Raw genomic sequence first — 24,617 nt, 5'->3', positions numbered from 1 at the left:
GTGGGTTGGTGACAGGGGGACAGCAGCCACTGGCCGAGCTGGGGACACCCCGTGGTCACTGCACCCTCGGTCCCCGATGCCGGGGGTCCGGGGTGCCAAGGCCATGGCGGGCTCAGAGCAGGGTGATCTCGCTGGGCGGCAGCGTCAGCCTCTTCTCCCGGGCTCCCAGGAGCCTCTCCATGTGCGCAGCAACCACGCGGCACAGCTCCAGGCCCTGGAGAGTGACACACTGGTGGTCAGTAGCTGTGCCGCCACTGTGATAGCCCCAGCAGGGCCCCCCTGCGATGTCCCCCAAGTGTCCCCGACCTGCTCCAGCTGCAGCTGGGTGATGCCCTGAGCCAGGAGGTCCCCCAGTGTGATCTCCACGTAGGGATAGCTGGATCCGGCCGTCGGCCGCTGTGTCCGCGTGGATTGGATCTCACTCAGCGAGAACTTGGCGATGGGTTCCTGGGAGGGGGACAGGGGGGTGGCCAGGGTGCCCTGGGAACCCCTCCAAGGGGACCCCAGCTTGGACAGGGCTTGGAGCAAACTGGTCTAGTGGAAGGTGTCCCTGCCCCATGGCAAGGGGGTGGAACTGGATGAGCTTTAAGGTTTGTTCCAAGCCAAGCCCTTCCATGATTCCATGTGTCCCACATGGCCCCACACCTACGTGGGTCTCCTTGCTGAGGAAGTTGAGGCCGTTCTGATTGACGGCCAGGATACAGGGCGAAACGATGGCATTGTTGCTGCAGCTCTGGATGTAGAAGAAGGATGAGCCGAACATGGGGTAGGCACTCAGCAGCCCTGCAGGGCACAGGATGGGGTCTCAGTGCCCACTGCCACCCCAGGTGGCCTGCACCCAGGAGCAGCCAAGGGAAATGGGTGTCCCAAGTGGGGTCTGGAAGCAGCCTGTCCTGTCATGCCAATCCATTCTGCCCCCCAAGTGCAGGACCCCAAGCCCTGGGCAGGGACAAGGGCTGCCTGGCCTAGCAGCATCCCATCCCCATCATCACCACCCTCCAGGCAGCATGGCATCCCCAGCAGGACTGCATCTCCAGCAGCATTACATCCTCATTAGCACCATGCCCTCATTAGCATTGCATCCTCTGCCTGTGAATGTCACTTCTCTGTCCCCATCGCTGTCCCCTCACCCAGGAACTGTGCCCTGGCCTGGTGGGCGCTGAGTGCCTGGGCTTGCTGCACGTGCTGGGTCACCATCTGCAGCCAGGACTGGGGCTTCAGCAGGCGGAAGAGCTGCGGAGGGACGTAGTCCTGCATCTCCCGCCTGTGGGGAGCCCGACGTCAGGGTCAGTGAGTCCCAAATCCCACGGGACACGGGTTTCCCTCCCTCCAGGTGCCCTGTCCCCTGCCATACGCGGTGGGGAGGTGGTGGCGGTCCTTGGCTCGGTGCTGGAGGGCGGCCAGCTTGGCCACATGAGGGAAGTGCTGCTCTCCCGGCCTCGCCGGCGGCAGGACGGTGAACAGCCCCTTGAGGTAGTCAGGGAGCACCTGAGGGGGTGGACAGAGCACAGGGACACGGCTTGGGGACAGGGCACGCTCTGAGGGAGACAGGGAGCTGGCCCTGGGGGAGGCTGATGGGGTGGCCCGACCTGGTTGTAGTGGACGGTGACGTAGAGCTCGTTGTCGAACTTGAGGGGCTGGCTCCAGACCACGCGGCGGCACCAGAAGGTGTAGCTGGTGTCCCGGAGCTCCGTCTCGGCTGCCACGTCCAGGACGTATTCCCGGCGGGTCAGTGGCCTCACACTCTGCCCTGTGACACCCAGGAGTCAGGCTACCACACCACCTTGCATGGTTGTCCCATTCTGGCTTGTCCTGTCCCGTCTGTCCCTTCTCTGCCAGCTCCTCACCTCTGTCGGTCACCACGAAGAGGATGTATTCCTCCAAAGCCTCTGGATTCTGCAGCCCCATCTCACAGCACAGCTCCTCGATCACATCCAGAGCCACCTGGGCACAGAGACAGGTGGCTGGGACACTGCCACATCCCCCTGTTGTGCTCTGGGCCACCAACTTGTCCTGCATTGAGGCTCATCCCAGTGTTCGTCCGCTTTTCCCAGAAGATAAAAGTCCCACAGCAGGGACAGCCAAAGGGTGCAGCCCCACCCATATCCGCACCTTCTGGGTGCCCACAACTGAGGTGTCACCATGATCTTGGGGTGCACTGAGCCTCCTGTCCCCTCTGGCTCACCGAGCACGTCTTGATCTTGAGGTGCCTCTCGATGCCGCCAGGCAGGAGGAAGAGCTGGCGCTTGGCGCTGCGTCCGGCCTGCACGGAAGGACACGTTGGGGTGCAGGGGGGCCCTTCACACAGCAAGAGCCCACAGGACACCCCAAATCCTGCAGCTATCCCTAAGGAACCATTCCATTGGGATCATCCTGTCTCTTGCCCATCCCGTCCTGCAGATCCATCATGCTCCCCCCGCCACTCCATGTCCACAGAGCTCCATCCCCACTGGGGACCCCTGAAGGCTCAGGGTACCCCCTAAGGGGTGAAGAGCAGACCCTAAGAAGGGCTGTGCTCTCTTGGGAAGATCCCCAGGAAGGATCAGCTCAGTTCCAGGGTGGTGTCTGAGGGAGATCCCAAGCCCACCTGACTCCATGTGGGTACTCAGAACTTCTGGGGGGGATCCCAAGCTGACACCAGCCCTGTTCCACCCCACAGGCACCCACGAGCCCCTGGCCTCACCACCATGGCCTTGAGCTCCATGCTGCTGGGGAAGAGGCTGCGGCCGCCGAACTGCAGGGTTTTCCTCAGGTTCTGCTCACAGGCTTTGGCGATGCCTGGCAGGAACAGGGACTGGGATGAAGGATGGGGCTGAGCTGCCACGCTGGCTCTGTTGGAGCTCCTCCTGAGCTCTGTGACACCTGGGGTGTCCTTTCCCACCGCACACCCAGCACCCTGGGGTGTGCACACCCCTACCATGGAAAGGCAGCTCCGGGTGCCTGCTAGCATCCTGCAGGAAGGCCAGGAGGAAGGGATGGAGCACCTCAGAGCACTTGTAGTAGGCAGCGAGGATGTAGAGCAGCCTCCAGCCCCTCTGGCAGCTGTCCCTGTGGGAACAGGCAGGGCTGATCCCCTAAGCAGGGTGCCCACAGTGGCACCCATCACCTTGGGGAGGAGCACAGCCCTCTGCAAGGATGAGGTCCCCCAGGGACAAGTGTCCCAGTGCCAGCCTCTGCTGTCCCACATGGGTGTAGGGACTCACGGCTTGGAGCTGGTGTTGTTTGTGATCTGCTTGATGATCTGGCAGTACACCTCATCCCGCAGGATCTCCTGCTCTGCACACAGCTGGGGGACAGGCACAGCTGCCACCTCTCTGGCACCCCCTGCCCAGGCCACCCCCAGGACTCACTGCCTCAGTGGGTGGATTTACCTTGAGGATGGTGCAGACGGCATCCAGCTCCGTCTGCCCCCGCAGGGGATGGTCACCCATGAACTTCATCACAGCTGGGGACAACAAAGCCACACGGTGACACAGCTCAGCATGTCCCTTCCCCAGGGTGGGCACATCCTGGGCACATGGAGCAGTGGGACCAGAACTAAACTCCCCTAGGGACACCCCTTCTGCCCATCCCCAGCCCCACCCTTCTGCAAGGACAGGGCTGGGGATGGCTGAGGGACAGGGGGACAGGACACTCGTGTCCCTGCCTACCTTGGAAAGCCTCAGCAGCCAGTTTGTTGAGGCCACCATCCACAAATTCAATGAGTGACTCCTGAATAGGAATCTGGAGCGGGGGGAGAGGGCCAGCTCTGGGACCCTGCCGGGACCTCTAAGGGACCTGCAGGTGACAGCAGGACAAGGGCACCCCAGGCCTCCACTTCCCCATACCTTGGTGAACGTCAGCATCTCCAGCACACTTGGCACCTTCATCCCACGGGAGTCCCTGGCAGAGGGACAAGCGAGCAGGTGGGCACAGGTGTCCCCACCATGGCACGTCCCTCCCCCATCTCTGGACACTCACGTGGTCCCACGGCGTGCTGCACGGAAATGCCGCTGGGCAAAGGCCAGCATGGGACAGGCCCCGGTGACATCCCTGAGCTGCTCCACATCATCTCCCTCTGGGTCCTCCACAAAGGTGGCACTGGCTGGGGACACCTGTGGAGCGGGGCAGTGGGTACTGGGGCACAGCCAGCACCAGGGGACAGCCAGCACTGGGCACAGCCAGCACCGGGGCACAGCCCCAGGCCAGGACCCACCTCGGTTTTCCTGTCCAGCTCCTGGGCAGCAGCAGTGGAGGCCACGGCCACGGCCACAGCCGCCGAAGCCACCACTCTGCCCTGCTTGTCCCTGGGCTCCTCTTTCCTCTCCGCAGGCAAATGGACAAAGTCAGGTGCCGCGACGGGCTGGACGTACTCAGCAGGGAAGAGCCCTGACCTGCCATGGATGGCCCCAAACTTCCACCCTGTGCCAGACAGATGGTGGGGATGGCCCTGGGCTGGCAGCCACGGGGTCACCCCTAAAATTCTCTGCCTGCTCTCTCCTGCCTCTGCACCCCCAGCCCTTTGCAGGGATCTGGCTGTAGGAGCAGCTGCAGTTTGGCATCACTCAAGGGAAAGATACAGACCAGGGGCCACAAAGCCTGTCACCTGAGGGACATGGGTGGCACCAAGGTGGGACCTGCAGGGGAGCATCTCCCTGCATCAGGTCAGTGCCAAAGAGACCCCAAACCATCCTGCCGAAGGGTGACAGAGGCAGAACCCTGCTCCATGCCCCAGACCCAGGAGGGGACACAGCTCAGGGCACACCAGGGACACACAGAGACTGTGTGGTACCCACCAAAATCCTGGGTGCCTGTCTTCAGCTCCTCCAGGTACATCACCTTCTTGCGGACCACACAGCCATAGTAGTGGTCTGCAGGGACACCATGGGGACACCATGGGGACATGGGGTATTACAGGATGCAAGGCAAGTGCACAGCCACCTCCAGGGCAGGGCAAGCCATCAGTCTGCTGCCCCTGTGTCCCCCATCAAAGGCATTTTGGCATGGGGGGCTATGGGGGTCCCTCACCTCTCTCGGGGTGCTCCAGTGACTGCAGGTGGATGATGTCCCCTTTGTGGAAGCTGAGCTGGCGCCCGTCCTCTGGGCTGTAGTTCCTCACGGCCACCACATACTGGGAGTCCTGGGTACAGGGGGTCTGGCACAGCCCATGCACATAGGGACACCCACATCCCACCCAGCGCAGGGACTTCAAGCACCCACAGCCTCAGGACCATTTCCCCAAATCCAGCCACGATCCCATTCGCAGGGTGGGATCTCCAAGCCAGGAGATTCCCCTGCCCACCCCAGCCCCCCAAACACAGGCACACAGGCAGGGTCTGACCCCCAGCACAAGCCCACCCTGGCCCCAGGGCACCCCCCACCTTCCTGAGCTCTGTGATGAAGTGATCGACCATGACCTTGACCTGGGGGGCCTTGGGGGAGAAGAGGATGAGCTTCTCGCTGCGCAGGTTGAACTCCAGCATGTTCCTGGATGGCGTGGTCACGAACAGCACGTCGGGGTAGCTGGGGCAGGGCGAGGAGAGGCTGAAGCACCCTGTGGCACTCACAGCACCCACCCCACCCTGGCCACCCCTACCTGTAGGCCCGTAGCACCCTCAGCTGTTCCCCGGAGACATTGGTGCCCTTCACCATCCGCAGCAGCTTGATGCCGGTGTGGGACACGGCCAGGATCTGCACACCCGTCCCCACGCTGCCCTGTGGGCCAGGACGGCACCTCAGCCAGGGCCACGGTGACACAGAGCCCCCCATGCTGACCTGCCCCTCAGCTGGACCCTCACCGTGGCAGGGAAGAGGCGGGAGAAATACACCTCACAGCCATCCCGGGCCGCAGCAATGATCTCCCTCTTGACATTCTCAGTGGCCACAGGGCTGAAGGAGTCCAGCTTGTTTTCCGCTGTGGGGAGAGGGAAATACCTCCTGTGAGCACCCACTGCCTGGAGAGTTCCCAGCAAAAGCAGGGGTGCTCATGCCCTTCCCATGCCTGGCAGGACTGTGTTGCAGAGACAGATGTGTGTCTCCCAAGCAGCTGGCTGAGACCTGACACAACTTGTGATGTTGTGGAGCACTAAATTACAGGGGGGCGTCGTTGCTTTTGGAGGCAAAACTACCCAGGGTTAAGCAGAGCCAGTCCTGGCTTGGAGACACCCAGGAGATGAGGACAGGCATAAGATGTGAGCCCCCAGGCAGGGAGCAGCAGGACACAGGGTTACCAAAGAGGGATTTCAGGCGGAGCCGCTCCTCCTGGCTGATCCGGATGCAGGTGTCAGACAGCACATCGTTGAAGATCTGGGAAAGGGGGTGAGGAGCAGTGGGGTTGTGTGGGGAGGAGCAAAAAGCCCCCCCAGCTCCAGCTTGCAACAGCCCCAGCTCCTCCACGGCAGCTCAGCAGGGGAAGGCAGGATGGCCATAGTGGGATGAGTAAATCATCACCCCACTGGGGAATACCCCATCTCCCAGGGGACCCCGGGGGGCTGTGGGGCCAGCTCGGCGCCTCACCTGCCGAAAGATGAGGTCGAGCAGCAGTGGGTTGTTGATGCTGTCCTTGGGGTAGAAAACCTGCCAGGAGAGAGACCAGGGGTTGGCGTAAACCCCCTTATCCCGGCAGAACCTTGGCACTAACCTGTCCCCAAGTGTCCCCATAATCTGTACCTCCTTCCGGATGAATATTTTCCAGGGCACGTTGTGGTAGGTGTAGAAGTCCTCGCTGCAGTTGCGGTGCAGCTGGGTCTGGACCTGCTGTGCCTCGGACGGGAGCTCCCGTGAGACGAAGACTGCAAAGGGACAGAAAGCCTTGCAATCCCCGCGGGGAACCGCAGGGGGAAACTGAGGCACAGGGAGCAGGTCTCTGGCTGAGCCGGACACAGCAGTTATCCCACCAGGAATCAGCCGTGCCACCGGGAGGGCAAAGTGCCTCACTCCACCGTGGCCCCCCCCAGTGCCACAGCTCTGCCCAGCAATACCTGGGGGCCGTGTGGCTGCAGGACGTCCTGTGGGTGCTCGCAGCTGGTACCTGGCACTTGGCACCGGCTTCACCGCAGCCACCACCTCCTTGGGCCCCTGTCAGGCACAGAGGGGCTGTGGTCAGTGCCAGTGGCACCCCCAGCCTGGTCAGGGGGACACGGGGGCGGCCACATCCCTACCACAGCTGATGGCACCCGGGCTGCTGAGAGCTGCTCCTTCAGGATCTGCATGGCTTCCTCGTGGGGGTCCAGCTTCTTCCCAAAGAGCTTGCTGCCGAGACAGCATCCCACATCACCTGGACCCCACCAGCAGCTGCATCCCAGCATTCCCTGTACCTGACCCCACCTGCAGCCCCATCACTCGCTGCACCCCGGCATTCCCTACACCCCGGCATTCCCTACACCTCGGCATCAGGACCAGCACATGCTCCCCCAGGCAGGAGAAGCCCGAGGCTCGGCTGGGGGACCCAGGTGTGTACCTGTGGGGCTGGGAGCTGCGCGGGGCTGGCTGGCACTGCCGGATGATGTTGCGGATGTCGTGGGTGGGCCGCGGGAAGTGCTCTGAGTTGAGCCGGGAATGCCGCACTGGCTCTCCCGGCCACCGCTGCCCCACGGCTGCTGTGGGGCCAAGCACATGGCTCAGGGACCCTGGCTCAGTGCCACGAGCCCCTGTAGCCACCCCATTGCACCGGGACCCCTTACCCGCTTTCTGTGAGTAGGGCCGGGGCTGGGGGACACGGGTTGGCGTCACCTCTGCCGCTCTGCCCTGCAAGGGACATGATGGTATCAACACCTGGCACCTCCAGCTGCTCCCATCCCCAGGAGATGCCCCAGAGAGGTGCCCTGAAGACCTCTCTGCTTCAGGGAGCTCGACCCCTCCCGGCCCCGTTGCACTGACCGAGGGTCCGGGTGGCTGGTTGACATCTGCCCGGTGCTGTGGGGACGGGTCTGGCTCTGTGCCTGTGACAGCAAAGAGGAGAGCTCAGTCAGAGCTGTGGGGCTCTGGGCGCAGGGGTGTTCCCCACACCAGGGGAACAGACAGGGAAACTGAGGCAGGGAACTGGGTGGGGGTGTGGGAGTGCTCGGGGTGCTCACCCCTTGGCTGCTCCACAGCCACGGGAGGTTTGCTCTGGCTGGCAGCGGTGCCACTGTTCCCCCCTCCCACGCCACCTCCTCCCTTCAGCCTCTGAGAGAGGATGGACGGCTTCTCCAGCTCCTGGGGGACAGATGTCAGGGCACAGTGGCCAGGCCACCAGCACCCCAAAATGCCTCGGGCAGGCAGACACCCCTCTCACCCCATTGCCATAGGAGAGCACGGGGTCAAAGAGGCTGTCCAGGTACCGGTCCAGACCCTTCTGGCTGCGTGGCTCCCCAAATTCCCCATCTGTGAGGGGACAAGGCATGAACCACTGGCACGGCAGGGCTTTGTCACAGCTCTGGGGGACAGGAGTTGGGGGTAACAATGCCCTACCATGGGAATGATATGCCTCTAAGGAGGGCAGGGTGGGGGCTTTCACAGCTGGGGGAGGAGGCACTTCATCCAAATCAAATCCATGTCCCAGCACCCTGCAGAGAGGGAGGATGGCACTCATCAAGAACCCACTGGGTGCCAGGTTTCCCCTCAGGAGCCCACCCACCCCTGCCAGCACTCATCCAGCCCCGTGCCAGGGTGCCCCCCACCAGCCCCACAGTGGGGCACCCGTCCCTGCCCGGGTACCTACGGCTGGCTGTCCCTGCTGTGGCTCTGGGTCCCATCCCAGGCGAGGAGGAAGCAGGATTTCTGTCTGGGGAAGCCCCGCAGCAGCTCGAGGTCGGAGACAAGGTCCAGCACATAGTCGTGTCCAGCCAGCTCAGCCCACTGGGCACCTGCCTTCATAGCCACAGTCCAGCCACGCCAGCCCTCTGCCAGCCCTCTGCCAACAGCCAGACACTGGGGATGGGCACAGGCTCCACGGGGACACCCTGTCCATGGGCTGGGCATTCAGGCTCCCAGATCCTGGGGACACCAAACACAGCCCCAGGTGACACTGTGACCCGCTGGGTGGATGGGTGCCAAGCCAGCACCTACCTGTACTTCAGGACATCCCCTGCCAGATCCTCGCCTGTGCTCCAGGAGTGGATGGGGCAGGAGAATTGGTCACCTGGGGAGGGACAGGCAGTGAGCAGGTGCCACCAGCCCCTCCTGCCCATGAGGGTGGTCCCCCTGGGACCGACCCTGGCCAGCGCCGTGCCCCAGCGCCGTGCTGCCCGCACCGTTGAAGCAGTGCAGGTCGAGGGCCATGCTGGCCTGCTGCCTGTTTGCTGTCCACTCCAGCAGCGAGGGGGGGAAGGTGCGGGCGGCCGCGGCGCCCAGCTGGGAGTGGGCCATGGCATGCATCAGCTTGCGCTGGCATACCGGCTTGTAGCCAGCAAAGGCGTAGTCAGACACGAACCTGTGGGGAAGGGAGGATGCTGAAGGAGGGATATGGGCAGGATCATGTGTGCCAGGTTGGGGCGGGGGACCATAGAGGGATTAAGGGCATCCCTGGTGGGATCTAAGCAGCATCCTGGGCACACGTGCCAGGCTGGCTCAAGGCATCTTGGAGGGAACTCAGAGCATCTCTAGTGGGACTTGGCCAGTATCCCTGGGCATATGTGCCAGGCTGGCCCTGGGGAACCAAGAGGGACATGGGCACATATGTCAGCTTGCCCAGAGGGATCCTGAAGGGACCTCAGAGCATTCCCAACAGGACCTGGCCATGTGTGCCAGGCTGGCCCAAGCAATCCCAGAGGAACCAGTTGGGGCCTAAGCAGCATCCTCAGCTGTAAGTACCAGGAGAGCCCTGAAAATCCCCAGCAGTGTTCGCAGGCATGAGCAGCAGTCTATTCCTGAGGGTCCCAGCCATCCCCAATGCCCACCCCAGAGCCCATCCCCAGCTCACTTGAGCAGGTACTTGTCGAAGGCGGCGGATGGGGGGAAGGCGCTGAGGCAGGTGGCCAGCAGCAGCCAGCCCCGCTCCTCGTTGTTGACGTTGGTGTTCCGCCAGACCTGGTTGGCAGCTTGTGCCAGGAGCTCGTCCCTCAGCCCAGGCACTGACAGCCCCTTCTGCACGATGTAGTTGCCGAAGAGGGTCTCCTGTGGGCCGCCCAGCCCCGGGTCCCCCATGAACCGCAGGATCTGCCACAGGGACAGCCAGGTCCTCCCTCTGACCCTGGGCACAGAGTGGGCAGGGCACCGTGGTGGTGGACCCTGTGCCATCCCACCTACCAGCTGGAAGAGGCTGAGAGCCTCGTGGCACAGCTCCTCATCCAGCCGGGTGAGGGGGGCTTTCAGTGGGGCTGTCAGCATCCCAAATGCCGGTTCCTGCGGTGACACCCGCACCCATGGCTACCTGGGGACAGCCTCAGGCCACGAGGGGCTGGCCCCATGGTGCTGGGCATGGTGTTGATGCTGGGTGGAGCCTGGGGGGCTGCCAAAGGGCTGGGGTGAAGGATGGGGTGGGCAGCCTCTTGGGAGTGGGGCAGGGAGGGCTGTGCTGGCAGCACTGGCACACATTGCCCAGAAAAGCTGTGGCTGCCCCATCCTTGGAAATATTCAAGGCCAGGTTGGACAGGGCTTGGAGCAACCTGGTCTAGTAGAAGGTGTCCCTGCCCATGGCAGGGGGTGGAACTGGATGGTCTGTAAGTCCCTCCCATCCCAAACCATTCTGTGGTTCTATGACAACACCTTGGCAAGGCTGAGAGCCTTATCCAGCCCCGGTGCTGCCATTCAGGATGCCGGGGACTGGGAAGCACAGGGCAAAAACAGGGATGAGGAAGAGGAATGGGGCAAAGTGGCCGTGGGTGGGGCCGGGGTCCCGGGAGCAAAGCGACCTGGTCTCCCGCCCCAGCGTTCCGGATCCGCCCCGCGTCGGGCGTCCAGGAGGGCTCAGCGGGTCTCTCTCCGATAACCTCAGCGGGGTCCCCCCGGCCTCTGGAGACGACAGGAACCCACGGGGAGGGAGGGAGGTGGCAGCCAGCTCCCCACAGCACCACAGCCACCCCGGATCCAGCCTCTCTTGCTACCCGTGGTGTCCCCAGGGTGGGAGCCCGGTGGGACAGCCACCGCGGGGACCCTGAACCTCACTGCTCCACCGTGACCGGGGTGCCAGGGACTCCCCAAAAGCTGTCTGCCCGTCGGGAAAAGCTCCCCGCTGCCGGGCCGCGGCGCCCACCTTACCTGGAAGTGGCCCCGCACGTACTTGGCCATGGGGTAGTCGTTGATGTCGAGCGGGAGGGTGAGCTGGGGGTCGGGCTGCAGCGCCGGCGGCGGCACCAGCACCACGCAGCCGGCATTCACCTCCCGAGCGGCTGCGGCACAGCGGGGAGCTACGGCACGGCCGTCGGGAGGGGAACAAGGGGCTGGGAGTGATGGCGGTGCGGGACTCGCTCACCTGCAGCGGCCTCCAGCAGCCCCATCAGCTCGGCCGGGATCTCCAGGTGGGTGACATCCACCACCTCCCTCCGCGTCAGCTCCTGCAGCACAGGGATGGAGCACTTGCCGTGCTGGTCCTTGCCCCAGCACGCACCGCTGCCGCGGCCAGGAGCGCAGGGATGGGCAGGGATGAGGGCACAGCAACACGGGCTGCACACGCATCACACGTGGGCTCCCACCAGTGCAGAACATCTTTACCTGCTTCATCCTCTCCTTCTCCTCCTCGGCCCGCCGGCGGGCATCCTCCTTCCTCTGCAAGCAGAGCAGCCGTGTGAGTCCCACCAGAGGAAGGGACACCCTGAGGTATCCCAGCACCCCGGGTTGTCATTGACCCCTCCCCAGTATCAGCAGGGTTTTCACTCTGAAAAGGCACTGCCTGTACCCAATGAGACACGGAGGAGGCGGCGGGGTGGCGTGTGGGGGGGTTCGCAGTCTGGGGATGCCTCTGTGCCCTCTCCAGACCCACCACTGAACATGCAGCAGGGTGGCAGCAGGTCCCCTGCACCCCCTGGGATGTGACACTCCCCAGCTCACCTTGAGGTACCTCCGGCGGTTCACGTAGATGTGCACCAGCGACCTGAACTTGATGAGCGTGTGCCGCATGCGCCGGTACCGCTGCCTGCAGGAGGGCACCCGTCACCCTCTGCCACCCACCAGGGCCCACCCGCCACCCCCAGGGACCCGCACCTGGCCAGGTATCCCCGTGCCCGGCTCTGCAGGAGGATGATCTTGCGGCGCAGGGAGCGGAAGCGGCGCTTGATGAAGAAGGTGCGAGCGTAGCGCTGGAGCGTGAGTGCAGCGAGGTGGTGGGCACGGGCTCGCTTGCTCTCCAGCGCCTGGTACAGCTGCTCCTTCAGGAAGAGCTGGGAGCAGGGGTGAGGCCATGAGCTCCCCACCTTCCCCAGGGTATCACCAGAACCAGTCCCCCTTCCGGGACAGTACCTTGGTGACACCGACGTAGTACATGCTGGGGTTAACAGGGCAGAGGCTCCTCAGCATCTCCACACAGTTGGCTCCATTGGGAATGACATTAGACCACATATCAACGAGGCAGCGATACCTGAGTGAGCCCATGACACTGTCACCACACAGGACCCCACTGGGACACCAGCACAGACCCCACCCTGTGGTGACAAACACTGTGCCTGGGGATGGAGCTTCTCCCAGAGCTGTGTGTTAACACAAGGGGTTCCAAGCTCCCACTGCGGGGTAACCCCAGCCCAAATGCTGCTCCCAAAACACCCACAAACTCTGTGGTCTCCCCTCGCTGGCATGGCAGTGCCCAACCTGCAGCCCCCAGGCACCTGTCGATGAAGACGAGGAAGGGGATGCGGATGGGGAAGCCCTCCTTGCGGATGCGGATGGTCTCCAGGATCCCAGAGTACCGCAGCTGGGTCCTGACCACATCAGCCTCGAAGAGCCCTGGCTCCTGAGGTGGGGATGGGGAGAAGCATCAGCAACTGCATGGGCAAACCTTCACCCACCATGTGCCCACAACACTTCCAGTGCCACAGGGCAGGCAGCACAGGCACCAGCACAGGCAGGAGACCCCCAGCTCTCACCTTCTTGTTGTTGGGTTTGATGCAGCGCACAAAGAAGGGGTTGCACCTGTGACAGAGAGACCCTGTCAGCTACAGGGAACAGGGGACAAAACCACAAAACCAGCCCAGCCATCTCAGGCCCAGCTCCCAACAGCCCAGTGGACGGCCTGGCTGCCCACCCTGCCCACACTGACCTCTCCATCTTCTCCACCAGCTCCAGGAGTGACTGCTGGAACCGTGCGGCCACAGTGGGAGCCTTGTACCGCCGTGTCCTGGTGCTGCTCCTCCTGATGAGGCTCCTCTGCCGGGCCATCACCTGGGCATGGCCGAAGAAGAGGTTGGCCACCACCTTGGGGAGACAGGAAAGCTTAGGGGGGAAGAAGCTGGCTGGAAAGGTGCAGCTCCCCCACATCCTCTTTGCAGCCATTCCTTTTTTGCCCAGCCCTGAGCAAGCTGCATCCCCCAATTGTAGCTGGATTGCCTGGGTAGGGATGGAGATGAGGGTATGGATAATACATAACACAAGAGCAGCCCATGTGCCTGTTTGTGCCAAATGCTTGAGGGGTCAAAGCCTCCCTTGAGGGATCCCATGGGTGGAGCCAGAGGCATCCTCTCTTTCTGGTCCCTCTGGGCTTCACCAGTCATGGGGACACGCTTGGGGACATGGAAAGGGATGTATGGAAGGGGGCTATTGATGCCCAGTGTCACTGCAGAGCCAGTGCCAGGCAGGGCCCTACCTTGGTCCTGCTGCTGATGAACAGGTCCAGCACATCCTGACGGACTTGGTCATAGTTTTTATCCAAAAACTTGTGAACCTGGCAAATAGCAAAAACTCATGGTGATGAGCCTGGCAGGATAACAGGGTGAGGCAAGAAGCTCCAGGACCCCAGCCAGACCCCCAGAAATGCATTTCTCTCCTTGGTGCAGGATCAACCTCCTCTTTAACCCTCCTTAACATCCCTGCTGGACACCCCAATGACACACACCTGGTAGGTCACCTTCCCTGCGTAGTGCTTGATGGTGAACTCGGGCAGCGGCATCTTCGGCTTCGTGTACAGTGGATTTGTCCCATGGTGGTAGTGACACTTCTGGAGGAACGTGTGGTCAGTGGCCTGGGAAGGGGCACAGGAGTGACACACAGCTCGGGCATTCAGCAGCAGGTTGGAACTGGGTGATGTCCAAGGTCCTTTCCAACCCAAACCATTCTGTGATTCTATGATGTTTCTATGATTCTTTGAGTTTATCCAGCCTGGAGGAGCCCAGAGGGTTTCCCAGGTTGCCCAGGACAGACCAAAAGAGCAGTTCTGGGCTGTGGTGATTCCGCAGCCACAGTGACCTCCCAGTGCTGGCTGCACCTCCTCCCCGGGCAGCCCCTCACCTGTGGGAAGCAGCTCTGGTCATCCAGGATCCGGAGGATACCGTAGGGTTTTTGGGAGATGAGGTCAATGCAGGGCTGGTTGTCGCTGAAGGGGATCTCCTTCCACTCGATCTGCTCCCGGAGATACTCCTCCTGCAGGGTGGGAGGTCAGCCCTGTGCCCCCAGCCCCACAGCAGTGCCCAGCACCAGGGCAGAGCCCAGCACTGCCCACCAGCCCCACCTGCTCCTCCTGGAACACAATCCTGTTGAAGAAGAACTGCATATACTCGTTGGCGTAGTTGATGCACAGCTGCTCAAAGCTGTTGAAGTTGAGGTCCTGCGAGAAGGAAGATCCATGGAGCTTGGGAAGGATGGAGCTGGGATTGAGTCAGGACGGAGGTGGGATGAATCCTGCTCACCTCGAAGCCATAGATGTCCAGGATGGCGATGGAGAGGGCCTCCTGCCGCGGGTACACCAGCTTGTTGATGCGGTCCGTGAGCCAGCCGAAGAGCAGGGAGTAGAGGGTCTTGGCAATGGCATCCCTGGGGAGGGGAGAGATGAGCAGAGCGCTGGAGCTCCGGAATAGCACCAGTGTGCTACACTGCCACAGCCAGCACCCACCACAGCACCAGTTTTAATCACCACAGAGTCTCATCCACGCTGGGAAATCAAATCATCCCCTTTCCCAGCTGGCATTTCACTCCCCATGCCATCCCTGGGGGTCAGACCCCTCCACACCCTCCTGCAGTGCAGCCCCCCTCCCCTCTACCTGGCATCCACGGCGCTTTCAACAGTCAGGGGGGTAAAAATCTTCTCCCGCTGCGTTTCCTGGTTGGGAAATGGCATGATGGGCTTTCAACAACATCAGCCGTGGTCCCCAGGGACCAGAGACCCCCTGCCAGCCTGTGCCCCCCCTGCACTCACCGTCACCTTGAAGGTGATGGCTTTCTGCAGGCCCTCAGGGGACACCTGCAGCAGCTCAGCCACCGTCCGGATCTCCGTGGCACTCACCACCGTGGCCACCTCCTGGCAGTCGGTCTGCAGGACACAGCCGTGCCGTGGGATGTGGTGATCCCCCCTTTGCCACATCCCAAATGGTGCCCAAGGAGCACAGCTTGGCTCCCCACGGTGGGGGTACCTCGTATTTCTCAAAGTAGACGTTGCCCAGGTGGAGGACGGAGGAGAGGATGCGGAAGATGCTGTTCTGCTCATCCACGCTGAAGTTCAGCACCTCCATGGTGTTGAGCAGCCGGCGGAAATCCTCGGCGTCGTCCTTGCCAGGAATCTCGCAGTTCCCACCCTGGCACAACCCCCTCAGTCCATCGTGGATCCCAACGGGGTCAGCACCCAGAATGGGGGGGGGTCACCCTGCCCTGAGCATCCTCCTCATCCACACATTGAGGACTCAGAAACCCACCAGCACCCTGAGGTTGGGCAGCCCCCCAAAAATCAGGCCGTGGGAGGATCTGGGGAGGGGACACAGTACCTGGTTCAGGTAGTAGTAGGTCTCGGCGCCCTGCAGGCAGTAGCGCTGCCGCTGCTGGGACGGCAGCCCTGCCAGCATCTCGTAGAAGATGTGGTAGTTACGCTCGGTCTTGGCCTGGAGAGCAGAGGACAGAGCTGGGGAGGGGGTGGCAGAGGGGGCAGAGTGGGGGGCAGAGCCCAGGACCCCCTCACCACACACCTGGAAGACCACACGGGACTTCTCCAGCAGGTACTGCGAGGTTATGGCACCGCAGATCAAGCCGCTGCAGGGGTGAGAGTGGGCACCCGGCTGGCAACCTCAGTGTGGGCAGGGGCAGGGCCCCCAGTGTACCCACCCATGCTCCAATGCCCCCCAACAGAATGGGGGTCAGTGCTGCTCCCCAGATGCCCCCCTCCAGGGATGGGTGGGCAGGGAGAGGTGTCTGCACCTGGCTCGAGCACTGCACCCCAGGGTGATATTGGGAACCCCCCTGTCGGGATCAGTGGGGCCGAGAGAGGATGGGATGGGATATGAGAGCAGGGATGGGGACTGGGAATGGTCAAGGTGCCAGCCAGATCACAGCATCCCTGCCCCTACCCCAGGGACAGCCACCTGTCTTCGGGTGCCATCATCTTTCCAACACCGGGTTTGTCCCAAAAACATCCCCATGTGTCCTCCCAGAGCAAAGGGACAAGGGGCTGGGTTAGGCTGGACACCCCTGGGGCAGCAGGGGACACAGGGTGGGAGCAGCCACACACAGGTGTTACTCAGCATTACTTACTCCTCCAGAAAGATTTCCACAAATTTCCCAAACCTGCTGGAATTGTCATTCCTCACGGTTTTGGCGTTGCCGAAGGATTCCAGCAAAGGGGTCGCCTCCAGGATCTGTTGTAGTTATGGGGAGAGCTGGGGGGGTCAGCCTGGGCACCCGACACACCATGGGACATCTCCAAGGCTAGAGTACCCCTCTGTCACCCTGCCACCCTTTCTGTCACCCCATGCTCCATGCAGACACCTGTGGGTGCCCAAATTTGAGGTGTGCATCACAGCCAGGTTAAATGAGGATGTGAGAGAGCACAAAGACTCCATCCGTGGGCAGGCACTGATTTCCTGCTGTCCCTCCCACCTTTCCCCTGCAGCTGGAGTGTCATGGCCGAGATGCCACCACGATTCTCTGTCCCCCTGAACCATCCCAGCCCACATGTCCCCTCGGTACCTCTATCTGCCATGGTCCAGGTGGAAGCATTGGGACAAGGAGAGAGAAGCAGAGCCGTGAGGAGGGATGGAAGCGAGCACTGGGAGGTGGGAGAAGAGGATGGGGACATGGGGACTGAGGCATGTCCCCAGGGCAGCACCCTACCTGTGGGGCAGTGCTGCGTTTCTGGCTGACGGCTGCCAGGTAGCTCAGGATCAGCTTGGTGGCTTCGGTCTTCCCTGAGCCACTCTCCCCACTGAAACACAGGGGGGGGCATGGCTGGGGCTGTCACCAGTCAAGCAAGGGGTGCCCACCCCAAACCTCCCCAAACCAGCCCCCCATCCCCAGGGCCAAGTCAGGCTAGTGGCAGCCACCCAGCAATTAGGGTGGTGTTGATTAGAGGACATCCCAGGGGGAGGAGGTACGTGGACACAGCCATGTCCCACCTGATGACGATACACTGGTTGTGTTTGGCATCCATCACTTTGGAGTAGGCGACGTTTGCGATGGCAAAGAGGTGCCTGGGGTAGGGACAAGCAGGGGACGTCCAGTGCCACGCTGGCACAGGGACCCCCAAAGTGCCACCAGCACCCCCATGCACAGACACAGCTGCTCCAGCACTCAGTGACCGAGGGTTCTCCAGGGACTCAAGGGTGGGAGATGGAGGGTGGCAGTGACCCCAACCCCACAGGGCATTTGGGGACAGCCTGGTACTCACGGCGGGTTTTCACCCAGGGCTCTGCCTTCATACTGCAGCACCTGCTCCTTCCCGTAGATGTTGTAGAGCCGGTATGGGTTCACTGACACCAGGATGCTGCCGATGTAGGTCTGCCAGAGAGAGAGGTGTGGGGCTGTGAGCCCTCTGAGGGTGGTGAGTCCCCAAAGACCCCACACCTACAGCCTTTGGGGGATGCTGTGCCCCCCTGAGCTTACGTAGATGAGCTGGCGCTCAAACCGCGTCCGGATGTTGCTCAGCACTGCAGCCTCCTGCAGGTCCCTGGCATGGAGCAGAGGCTGAATTAGGGGGTGACAGAGGGACAAGGGAGTGTCTGCTGCCCCCAGAGTGTCCTCGGCCTCTCCAGGCCCAGGAGGCTGAAGCAGAGCCCATGCTGGGATGAGATAGGATGAGATAGCAGGATAGCAGGGTCAGGGGTACAAGGTTGGGGGCTGCAGCCTCATTGTCTACTGAGTCATGGTGTAGGGGACAGGGACACTCACTCCAGCTGAGTCATGTCCTCCAGCCCGTCCTCCTCCTGTGGCTCCTGGTACCGCACAATGGGCAGGCTGCACAGTGACTGCATCTGCATGGAGCAACCATCCCATCATGGCAGGGATGAGCCAACACCTTCAGATGCCCCACTCAGTCACCACCACCACCCCAAAACACTATCTGTGACCCCAAACCAGGGCACACGCAGTCAGCAATGGCAGGAACCCCAAGAAAACACCCCACAGCCCCAAAACCAGTCCCCCAGCAAAGCACAGGTGAGAGCAGCCGTGCTGGAACACAGAAACATGAGGTTACCAAGGCCGCCTTGGGGCTGGTCCCAGGAAAACCTGGTCCTGAGAATCCCAGTCCTGCTCACTGTGGGCATCACCCTCAGTGGGGGTGATGGAAGGGGGCTGAGGCTGCTCCCCCCGGCCACGTGCAGGGGTGACGCAGGACAGGTGTCACCCGGGAGGCTGCGCTGGCGCCCCGCCAGGCGGTGGGCAGGAAAGCGGACACCCCCCCGGGTCACCGTGCCACCTGCGCCTGTCCCCGCCGGATCGGGTCTCTGCATTTCCATACGCCAGAATCAAGTGTCCCCCGAGGGGCCGCTCGTGGGGGGACACACAACAGGTGACGATCCCCTATTCCAGCCTGCTCCCCCACGGGAGGACCCCCGCCAGCACCCAGACCACCCACAGCCATCTACCGCCCACCCTGCAAACCCCTCTGCACCGATGCCTTCGTGCCCGGGAGAGCCATCAGGCACCTCAACTCGCCACCCTGTCGCGGGTCCCGCCAGCTGCCAGCTCGCCCCGGGCTCCATCCCCCCGAGGGGGCTCCCCGCGGGGGTTACCTTGCTGCGCCAGGGCTGCTTGGTGCCTAGGTACCCGTCTGCCCAGGGGTGCCTGTCCCGCCAGCCGCCCGCGGGCGGGCGCTGGCACAGGTATCGGGCGATGTCGGCTCCCCACTGGCCCGCCCACCGCCGGCCGCGCTGGGTGGGCTGCTGGGGCCGGCCCTGCTCGGTTGTCCAGGCGTCGGGCATCTCCCGCACCCGCACGACGTGCTGCGTGGACCAGTGCTGCTTGTACATGCGGGACGCGCGCCGGAAGGAGCCCAACCTCTGCACCTGCGGCGTCACCACCGCGTAGCGCCCCGCGCCCTCCTCCGCGGCCGCCCCGTCAGCCTCGATGGGCTCCGCCGGCCCCGCGGGACGAGCGCCGTGGCGGGGCACGGCCGGAGAGCCGGGGGCTCGCCCGTGGGGTGGTGGGAAAGCGGCACGACGGGGCGGTGAGGGGCTCCGGTTGCCACGTGGGTTGGAGGGGAGGACGGGACGCCCGGCGTCGGCCCAGCCCCGGCGCCCCGAGGGTGGGCTCGGAGACCTGCGGGTGCTGCCGTCCCGCCGGGATGGGCGCCGGGGCAAGGAGGGCGAGCGAGTGGAGGGATGGCGGGTGGGTGGTGAGGATGAGGGGCCTTTGGTGGGGGCTATGCTCTTTACGAGCAGCGAAGCCAGGGACTGCGCCACGGAGCGCCCCTTGGAGAGGCTGCGGCCCCCCGCTTCAGCAGACGGCCTCGGTGGTGGCGAGTGCGGAGCCATCCCGGCAAGGGGCTGCCCGATGCGCTGGATGAAACTTTTGGGCGTGCTGGGAGCGGGGCTGGGCGGAGGGGGCACCCCGGCGGGACCCCGCGGGGCACGCTGCCAGGGGGGCAGCTCCTCATCCCAGGAGGGGCCGGGGGGGGCGAGGCGGCGGCTGCCGGGGCGGGACGATGGTGCCAGGAAGGGGCTCCTCTGCAGCGGCTTCACCGCCTTGGTGGGGGGCTCGGGAAGCCGGGGCCAGGCCTGGGGGAGCGGCAGCCCGGGGGGGCTGCTCCGGCGCGATGACAGCGGTCTCCCCGCCGCGGGCGCCCCCAGGCGCCTGCCCCCCGGTCCCGGTGAGCGGGGAACGGCCGGTGGCGGGGCGGGCGGCTCGGGGCCGAAGTGCCGGAGGCTGGCACCGAAGGAGGGGGATCGCCGGGGCCCCTCGCCCCGCGTGCTGCCGGGGCGCGGACGGACGGGCGGCGGCGACGGGGAGCGCCCGGGGTTGGCGAAGGGGTTACGGAGCGACGGCCGGCGCGCAGCCCCCGGCTCCCGGGGAGGGGGCTGCCCCCAGGGCCCCGCCGGTGGGGAAGGGTCCCGGCCCCCCAAACCGGCGCTCTCCATCCCTGGCAGCCTGCGGCTGGAGCGCCTGTAGGAGGGCTGGGGGGTGCGGGACCCCCGAAATCCTCCGGCACCTCGCGGCTGGCGGCTGGAAGGAATCGAGAGGGATCGCTGGAGGAACTGCCCCAGAGGGCTCCCGCACGCCCGCGCTGCCGAAACCCGGCGTCCCGGGGATGCCGCGGCGCCGGGAGCTGCCGGAGGCGGCGGCGGCGGCTCGTACTCATCGTAGTCGTCCTCGTCACGGGCGGCGGGCAGGTGGGGGGATGGCGGGAGGGGGACGTCCAGGCGGTCCCTGCCGAAAAGCTTGACCTGGGGTCGGGGGAAGAGCCTGAATTTCCTGTTGAGGGAGAGCTTGGAGGAGAGCGTCTCCCGCATGCCCCGGAGCGAGGAGGCGCTCAGGATGGAAAAGGGATACTCCTTCTCCTCTTCCTCCTCTTCTTCCCACTCCTCGGGCTCCTCGCCCTCAGCGATCTCCTCCAGGCCCAGGGCGTAGGGGTTGCAGGAGGATTGGGCATGCGGCGCCCAACCACCCTCGCTGTACTGGATGCGATGCTCAGGGTACTCACCCCCAGGGTACCCCCCGGCAAACGGCTCCTCAAAGTCCTCGTAGGGGTCCCCCCTGTAGCCAAAGGGCCCCCCTGCCTCCTCACCATACTCTGGGTCGCTGCTGTAAGGGTCATAGAGGCTGAGGGGAGACCTACCACCAAATGTTCCCTCATCCTCGAGCTCTGAGTAGCCATAGGGGTGCCCTGGCTGGTCACCGTCCTCCCAAAATCCGCCGTGGTAGTCATACTCCTCCTCTGTCTCATAGCCTGGGTAGTCAGAGTAGGGGGTCGGCACTGCCTCCTCAAAGCCATACCCTGCTGGGTAGGCTGGGCTCTGCATATAGCCTTCCTCCTCCTCGGAGTAGTTGTGCCGGGGGCCATAGGCTCCATCCTCCTCCTCGCTGTAACTGTGCCACGGGTCATAGGCTCCATCCTCCTCGGCATAACCATGGTGGGGGCCGTACGCTCCATCTTCCTCCTTGGGTTGGCTGCGCCAGGGCCCGTAGGCTCCATCTTCCTTCCTGCCATAGCCATGGCGAGAGCCATAGCCTCCATCCTCCTTGCCGTAGCCTCTCCGGCGGCCATAGGCTCTGTCCTCCTCCTGGGCCCAGCCGTAGCGCGGCCCCGGCGGCTCGGTGGCCGCACGCTGGGAGCCGCGCCGGGACGGCCGCCTCACCATGCTGCCCTGCCGCGGAGTGCCGGGCGCCGGCGTCCCCGTGCTGCCAGGGATCCGCTTCATGTTGGCCCGGTGCCTGAGGATCTCATCTTCCGCGGGGAACGGCAGCTTCTTGGCACCAATGCGGGACAGCCAGGCCGCGTCAGTTGCCCGGCTGCCTCCCACCAGTCGCCCGCGCCGGGAGAGCACCTTCCTGGCCAGCCAGCCCGTGGCAGCGGCCGCCTTGCTCAGCACCTGTGCCCGAGGCTTGAATTTCCTTTCCGGGCGCCGGCGGAAGAGCGACGCGCCGTCCTCGGGGTCCTGCCCGCCCCGCCGCAGCAGCAGGAAGGATGGCTTCGATGGGGCCTCCTTCTGGGCCTCCTCCTTCCTCTTCTTGCCTACCTGCTTGAAGCGCATCATCAGGTTGGAGGTGGACTTGAGCACTGCTTTGTTCTTCTTCTTCTTCCTCTTCTTAGTGCTGTGCTTATGCAGGCCCCAGAAGAAGCGGGATGTGTTCTTGAACTGCCCCTTCTTGGGCCGACGCAGCCCCAGGTTCTTGAAGCCCAAGAAGAGCTTCGAGGTGCTGCGGAGGCTCCGCTTTGCCCGGGCCTTCGGAGGCGCTGCGGCCTCCTCCTCGGCTGGGCTGGCTTCCACAGATTCTTTGGGTTGGCCCTTGGCATCTGCACCCTTGGCCCCTTTCTTCTTCTTGTCGGTTGCCAGCCCCATCACCAGTTTGGAGGTGCCCTTCACGTTCTTCTTGGCTGTTGCAGCACTGCTCTCACCCTCCTCTTCCTCTGTCTCCTGCTGCGCCTTCTTGCCACGGCCCAGTTTCTTTGCTACTCCTACCTTGGGCAGCCCCTTCTTCTCCTTCCCCTTCCCCTTCTTGGGCTCCTCTGCAGCCACGTCCTCCTCATTTTTCTCCTTTTCTTCCTTTTCCTCTTCCTTTTCCTCTTCCTTTTCCTCTTCCTTTTCCTCCTTTTCTTCCTTTTCCTCCTCCACCACCTCCGTCTCCTCGCTCTCCTCTGCCTTCAGCAGCTCCGCATCCGAGGCATCCTCTGACTCGTTGGGATCCTCCTTCTTGCCCTTCTTGCCATCCTTCCCTTTCCCTTTGCCCGCCTTCCCTTTGGGCTCTCCCTTCTTGCCGGCCATCCTGGCAGTGGCGGGCGCTCATGCTCCGGCCCCAGCGGGGCCCTGGGAGAGGATGCCCTGTGCCGGCAGGCGCCTGCTCCCGGCCCCCGCCGCCTGCCCCGGCTGGGTATTTACCTGTGCCCGGGTTTGGCGAGGCACATGCCCGTGCGTGGCTCCCTCGGGCGCCGGTGGCCGCCCGCTTGGCATGGCGCTGGGGCGGTGGGACCCGGCCCCGGGGCAGCCCGGCGGAGCTGCTCCTGCCTCCCGCGCACCCCGCGAGTCGGCAGCGCGGTGCCGGTGGCTGGGATGAGGCTGTAACCCAACCGCCGGGCTCGCGGCGGCATGAATAATGTAAGGGATGCACCACGCCAGCCCCGAGACTTTTCCGAAGGAGCAGGGAAGGGCCCCTTGCTGCTGGGAGCATCCCTCCAGGGGGACGCTGCAGCGGCAGCACCGTTACCCCAGAAAGGGACCCTGCCACCTCCCCACGCCTCGGGACTTCCTCTGCCCCACCCTGAGGAATCGGCCTCTTCCTGCAATCAGCACGGAGACGAATGGATCCCAACGGTTCAGCAAAACAGCGGCAGCAAGAGAGAAGTGACAATTCTGCAGAGCCCGAGGCAGCAGTGTGAACACACCCCAGGGGAGCGATGCAAGGGAGGGACCCAACACCAGACGAAATTCCACAGCCCTGCTGGGAAGCACCGAGGAGCCCAGAGCCCGCAGGGGCACTCCTCATGCCATTCTAGGTGTCAGGTACGTGCAGGGTGCCACAGGTGCCCACACACAGCTGCCAAGAGGGGCTCCATGTGCCACACGTGTGACCCGTGGCAGTGCCAGCAGCGTGTTTGTGCACACACGTGCCCAGGCGCGGGGTGACCACATCAAATGTTAATGCCAGGCCTGGATTCCTGCGGCTGCAGCTCATCAAAGTTTAAGCAGCAGCAGTGGGAACTCGCTGTCCCACATGGATCACCTGAAGGCAGCAGTGGGGCTGGTGTGGGCTGGGGCAGCACCTGCTGCACCCCCTTACAGGGAATCAGTCTGGGGACACAGAAGCATCCAGCTGTGCAGCAGCTGGCAGAACCATAGAACCAGCAGCAGCTGCTGGACTGAACCCATTGGTCTCACCCAGGATCAGGAGAGTCCAAGGCTGGCACCTCCTGGCACTGTGTTGTCCCCAGCCTTGTCCTTCCCTGCCACATCTACAGCGGAAGGGCACCCACCAGGATCCCATGGCTTTGCCTACTCCCTGCATTTATTTCTGGGAAAGACACATCCTGGTCTGCACAGATGGAGGCAGCTCTGGAGAGCAGGGTGGGCAGAGGGACAGAGTGGGATGAGAGGCGCCTGGCAGGCATGAGGAGAGGGTCTGTGACAGAAACACAGGATCAGCAGAAGCCCTACCCAGCGCTGTCACAGTCCATGCACAGGTCTGCCATGGCCACTGAGCCGCATGGGCCTGACAGAGCCTGCCCTGCCGGGGGCACAGGGGCCTGCCACACCCCACAACCCCACCCCCCTCCTGGCATGGGCACACAGAGCCTGGGCACCATGATGTGGCAGAGAACCACCTTGGACACGGACACAGCCCTTGTCTCTCTGCCGGCAGAGAGTGAAGGGTTCACCAGCCGGGTGAAAAGCTGGTGCAGGTCACCCCCTGCATCCCACCACTCGTGCACTCCTTGCCACCTCCACGGTCCCTGCCTCTGTCTCCCCCCCAGGCAGGGTTCTCAGTGACCTGGGTGCTGGCACAGGTCCCGTGCTGTTGCCATGGCTGTGTCCGTGGTGCCTCCCTGCCCATGATAAGGGCACTCCAAGAGGGGGAATAAAGTGAGAAGGGGCTTCACCCCACACAGATGCTGCCTTCCATGATCCCAGCCTCCCTACCAGACCCCAAAACATCTCACCATG

At 63.6% G+C, this 24,617-nt stretch overlaps 1 protein-coding gene across 1 annotated transcript; it reads right to left on the bottom strand.

The window, feature by feature from the left end:
• Window positions 1–112: 112 nt before the first annotated feature.
• MYO15A (myosin XVA) lies at window positions 113–22,934 on the bottom strand. Its single transcript, XM_066197945.1, has 64 exons — window positions 19,035–22,934; window positions 18,190–18,272; window positions 17,905–17,968; window positions 17,690–17,799; window positions 17,418–17,492; window positions 17,137–17,227; window positions 16,993–16,998; window positions 16,558–16,661; window positions 15,996–16,059; window positions 15,798–15,911; window positions 15,450–15,611; window positions 15,236–15,349; window positions 15,081–15,139; window positions 14,730–14,853; window positions 14,552–14,647; window positions 14,332–14,463; window positions 13,940–14,065; window positions 13,691–13,768; window positions 13,148–13,302; window positions 12,975–13,020; window positions 12,717–12,841; window positions 12,355–12,472; window positions 12,100–12,275; window positions 11,947–12,031; window positions 11,611–11,664; window positions 11,372–11,453; window positions 11,158–11,288; window positions 10,207–10,302; window positions 9,881–10,116; window positions 9,213–9,391; window positions 9,028–9,100; window positions 8,684–8,872; window positions 8,431–8,546; window positions 8,255–8,343; window positions 8,055–8,175; window positions 7,858–7,919; window positions 7,662–7,725; window positions 7,439–7,577; window positions 7,140–7,230; window positions 6,960–7,056; window positions 6,649–6,770; window positions 6,496–6,555; window positions 6,210–6,285; window positions 5,778–5,893; window positions 5,576–5,694; window positions 5,361–5,502; window positions 5,008–5,119; window positions 4,776–4,850; window positions 4,196–4,401; window positions 3,961–4,094; window positions 3,828–3,882; window positions 3,651–3,723; window positions 3,372–3,445; window positions 3,204–3,286; window positions 2,918–3,048; window positions 2,684–2,778; window positions 2,186–2,263; window positions 1,848–1,944; window positions 1,590–1,750; window positions 1,355–1,488; window positions 1,131–1,264; window positions 650–783; window positions 307–447; window positions 113–214 (listed from the first exon to the last, which is right to left on the bottom strand). The coding sequence occupies exons 1-64, from the start codon at window positions 22,722–22,724 to the stop codon at window positions 113–115; spliced, it is 10,470 nt and encodes a 3,489-aa protein (XP_066054042.1). The 5' UTR covers window positions 22,725–22,934.
• Window positions 22,935–24,617: the final 1,683 nt, after the last annotated feature.

The sequence above is a fragment of the Chamaea fasciata genome, unplaced genomic scaffold, assembly GCF_029207755.1.
Source record: "Chamaea fasciata isolate MVZ Bird 193981 ecotype frontalis unplaced genomic scaffold, bChaFas1.0.hap1 SCAF_16, whole genome shotgun sequence".
Classification (NCBI taxonomy): Eukaryota; Metazoa; Chordata; class Aves; order Passeriformes; family Sylviidae; genus Chamaea; species Chamaea fasciata.
Note: the sequence above shows the minus strand (reverse complement) of the source record. Positions and strands in the feature narration are given on the sequence as shown.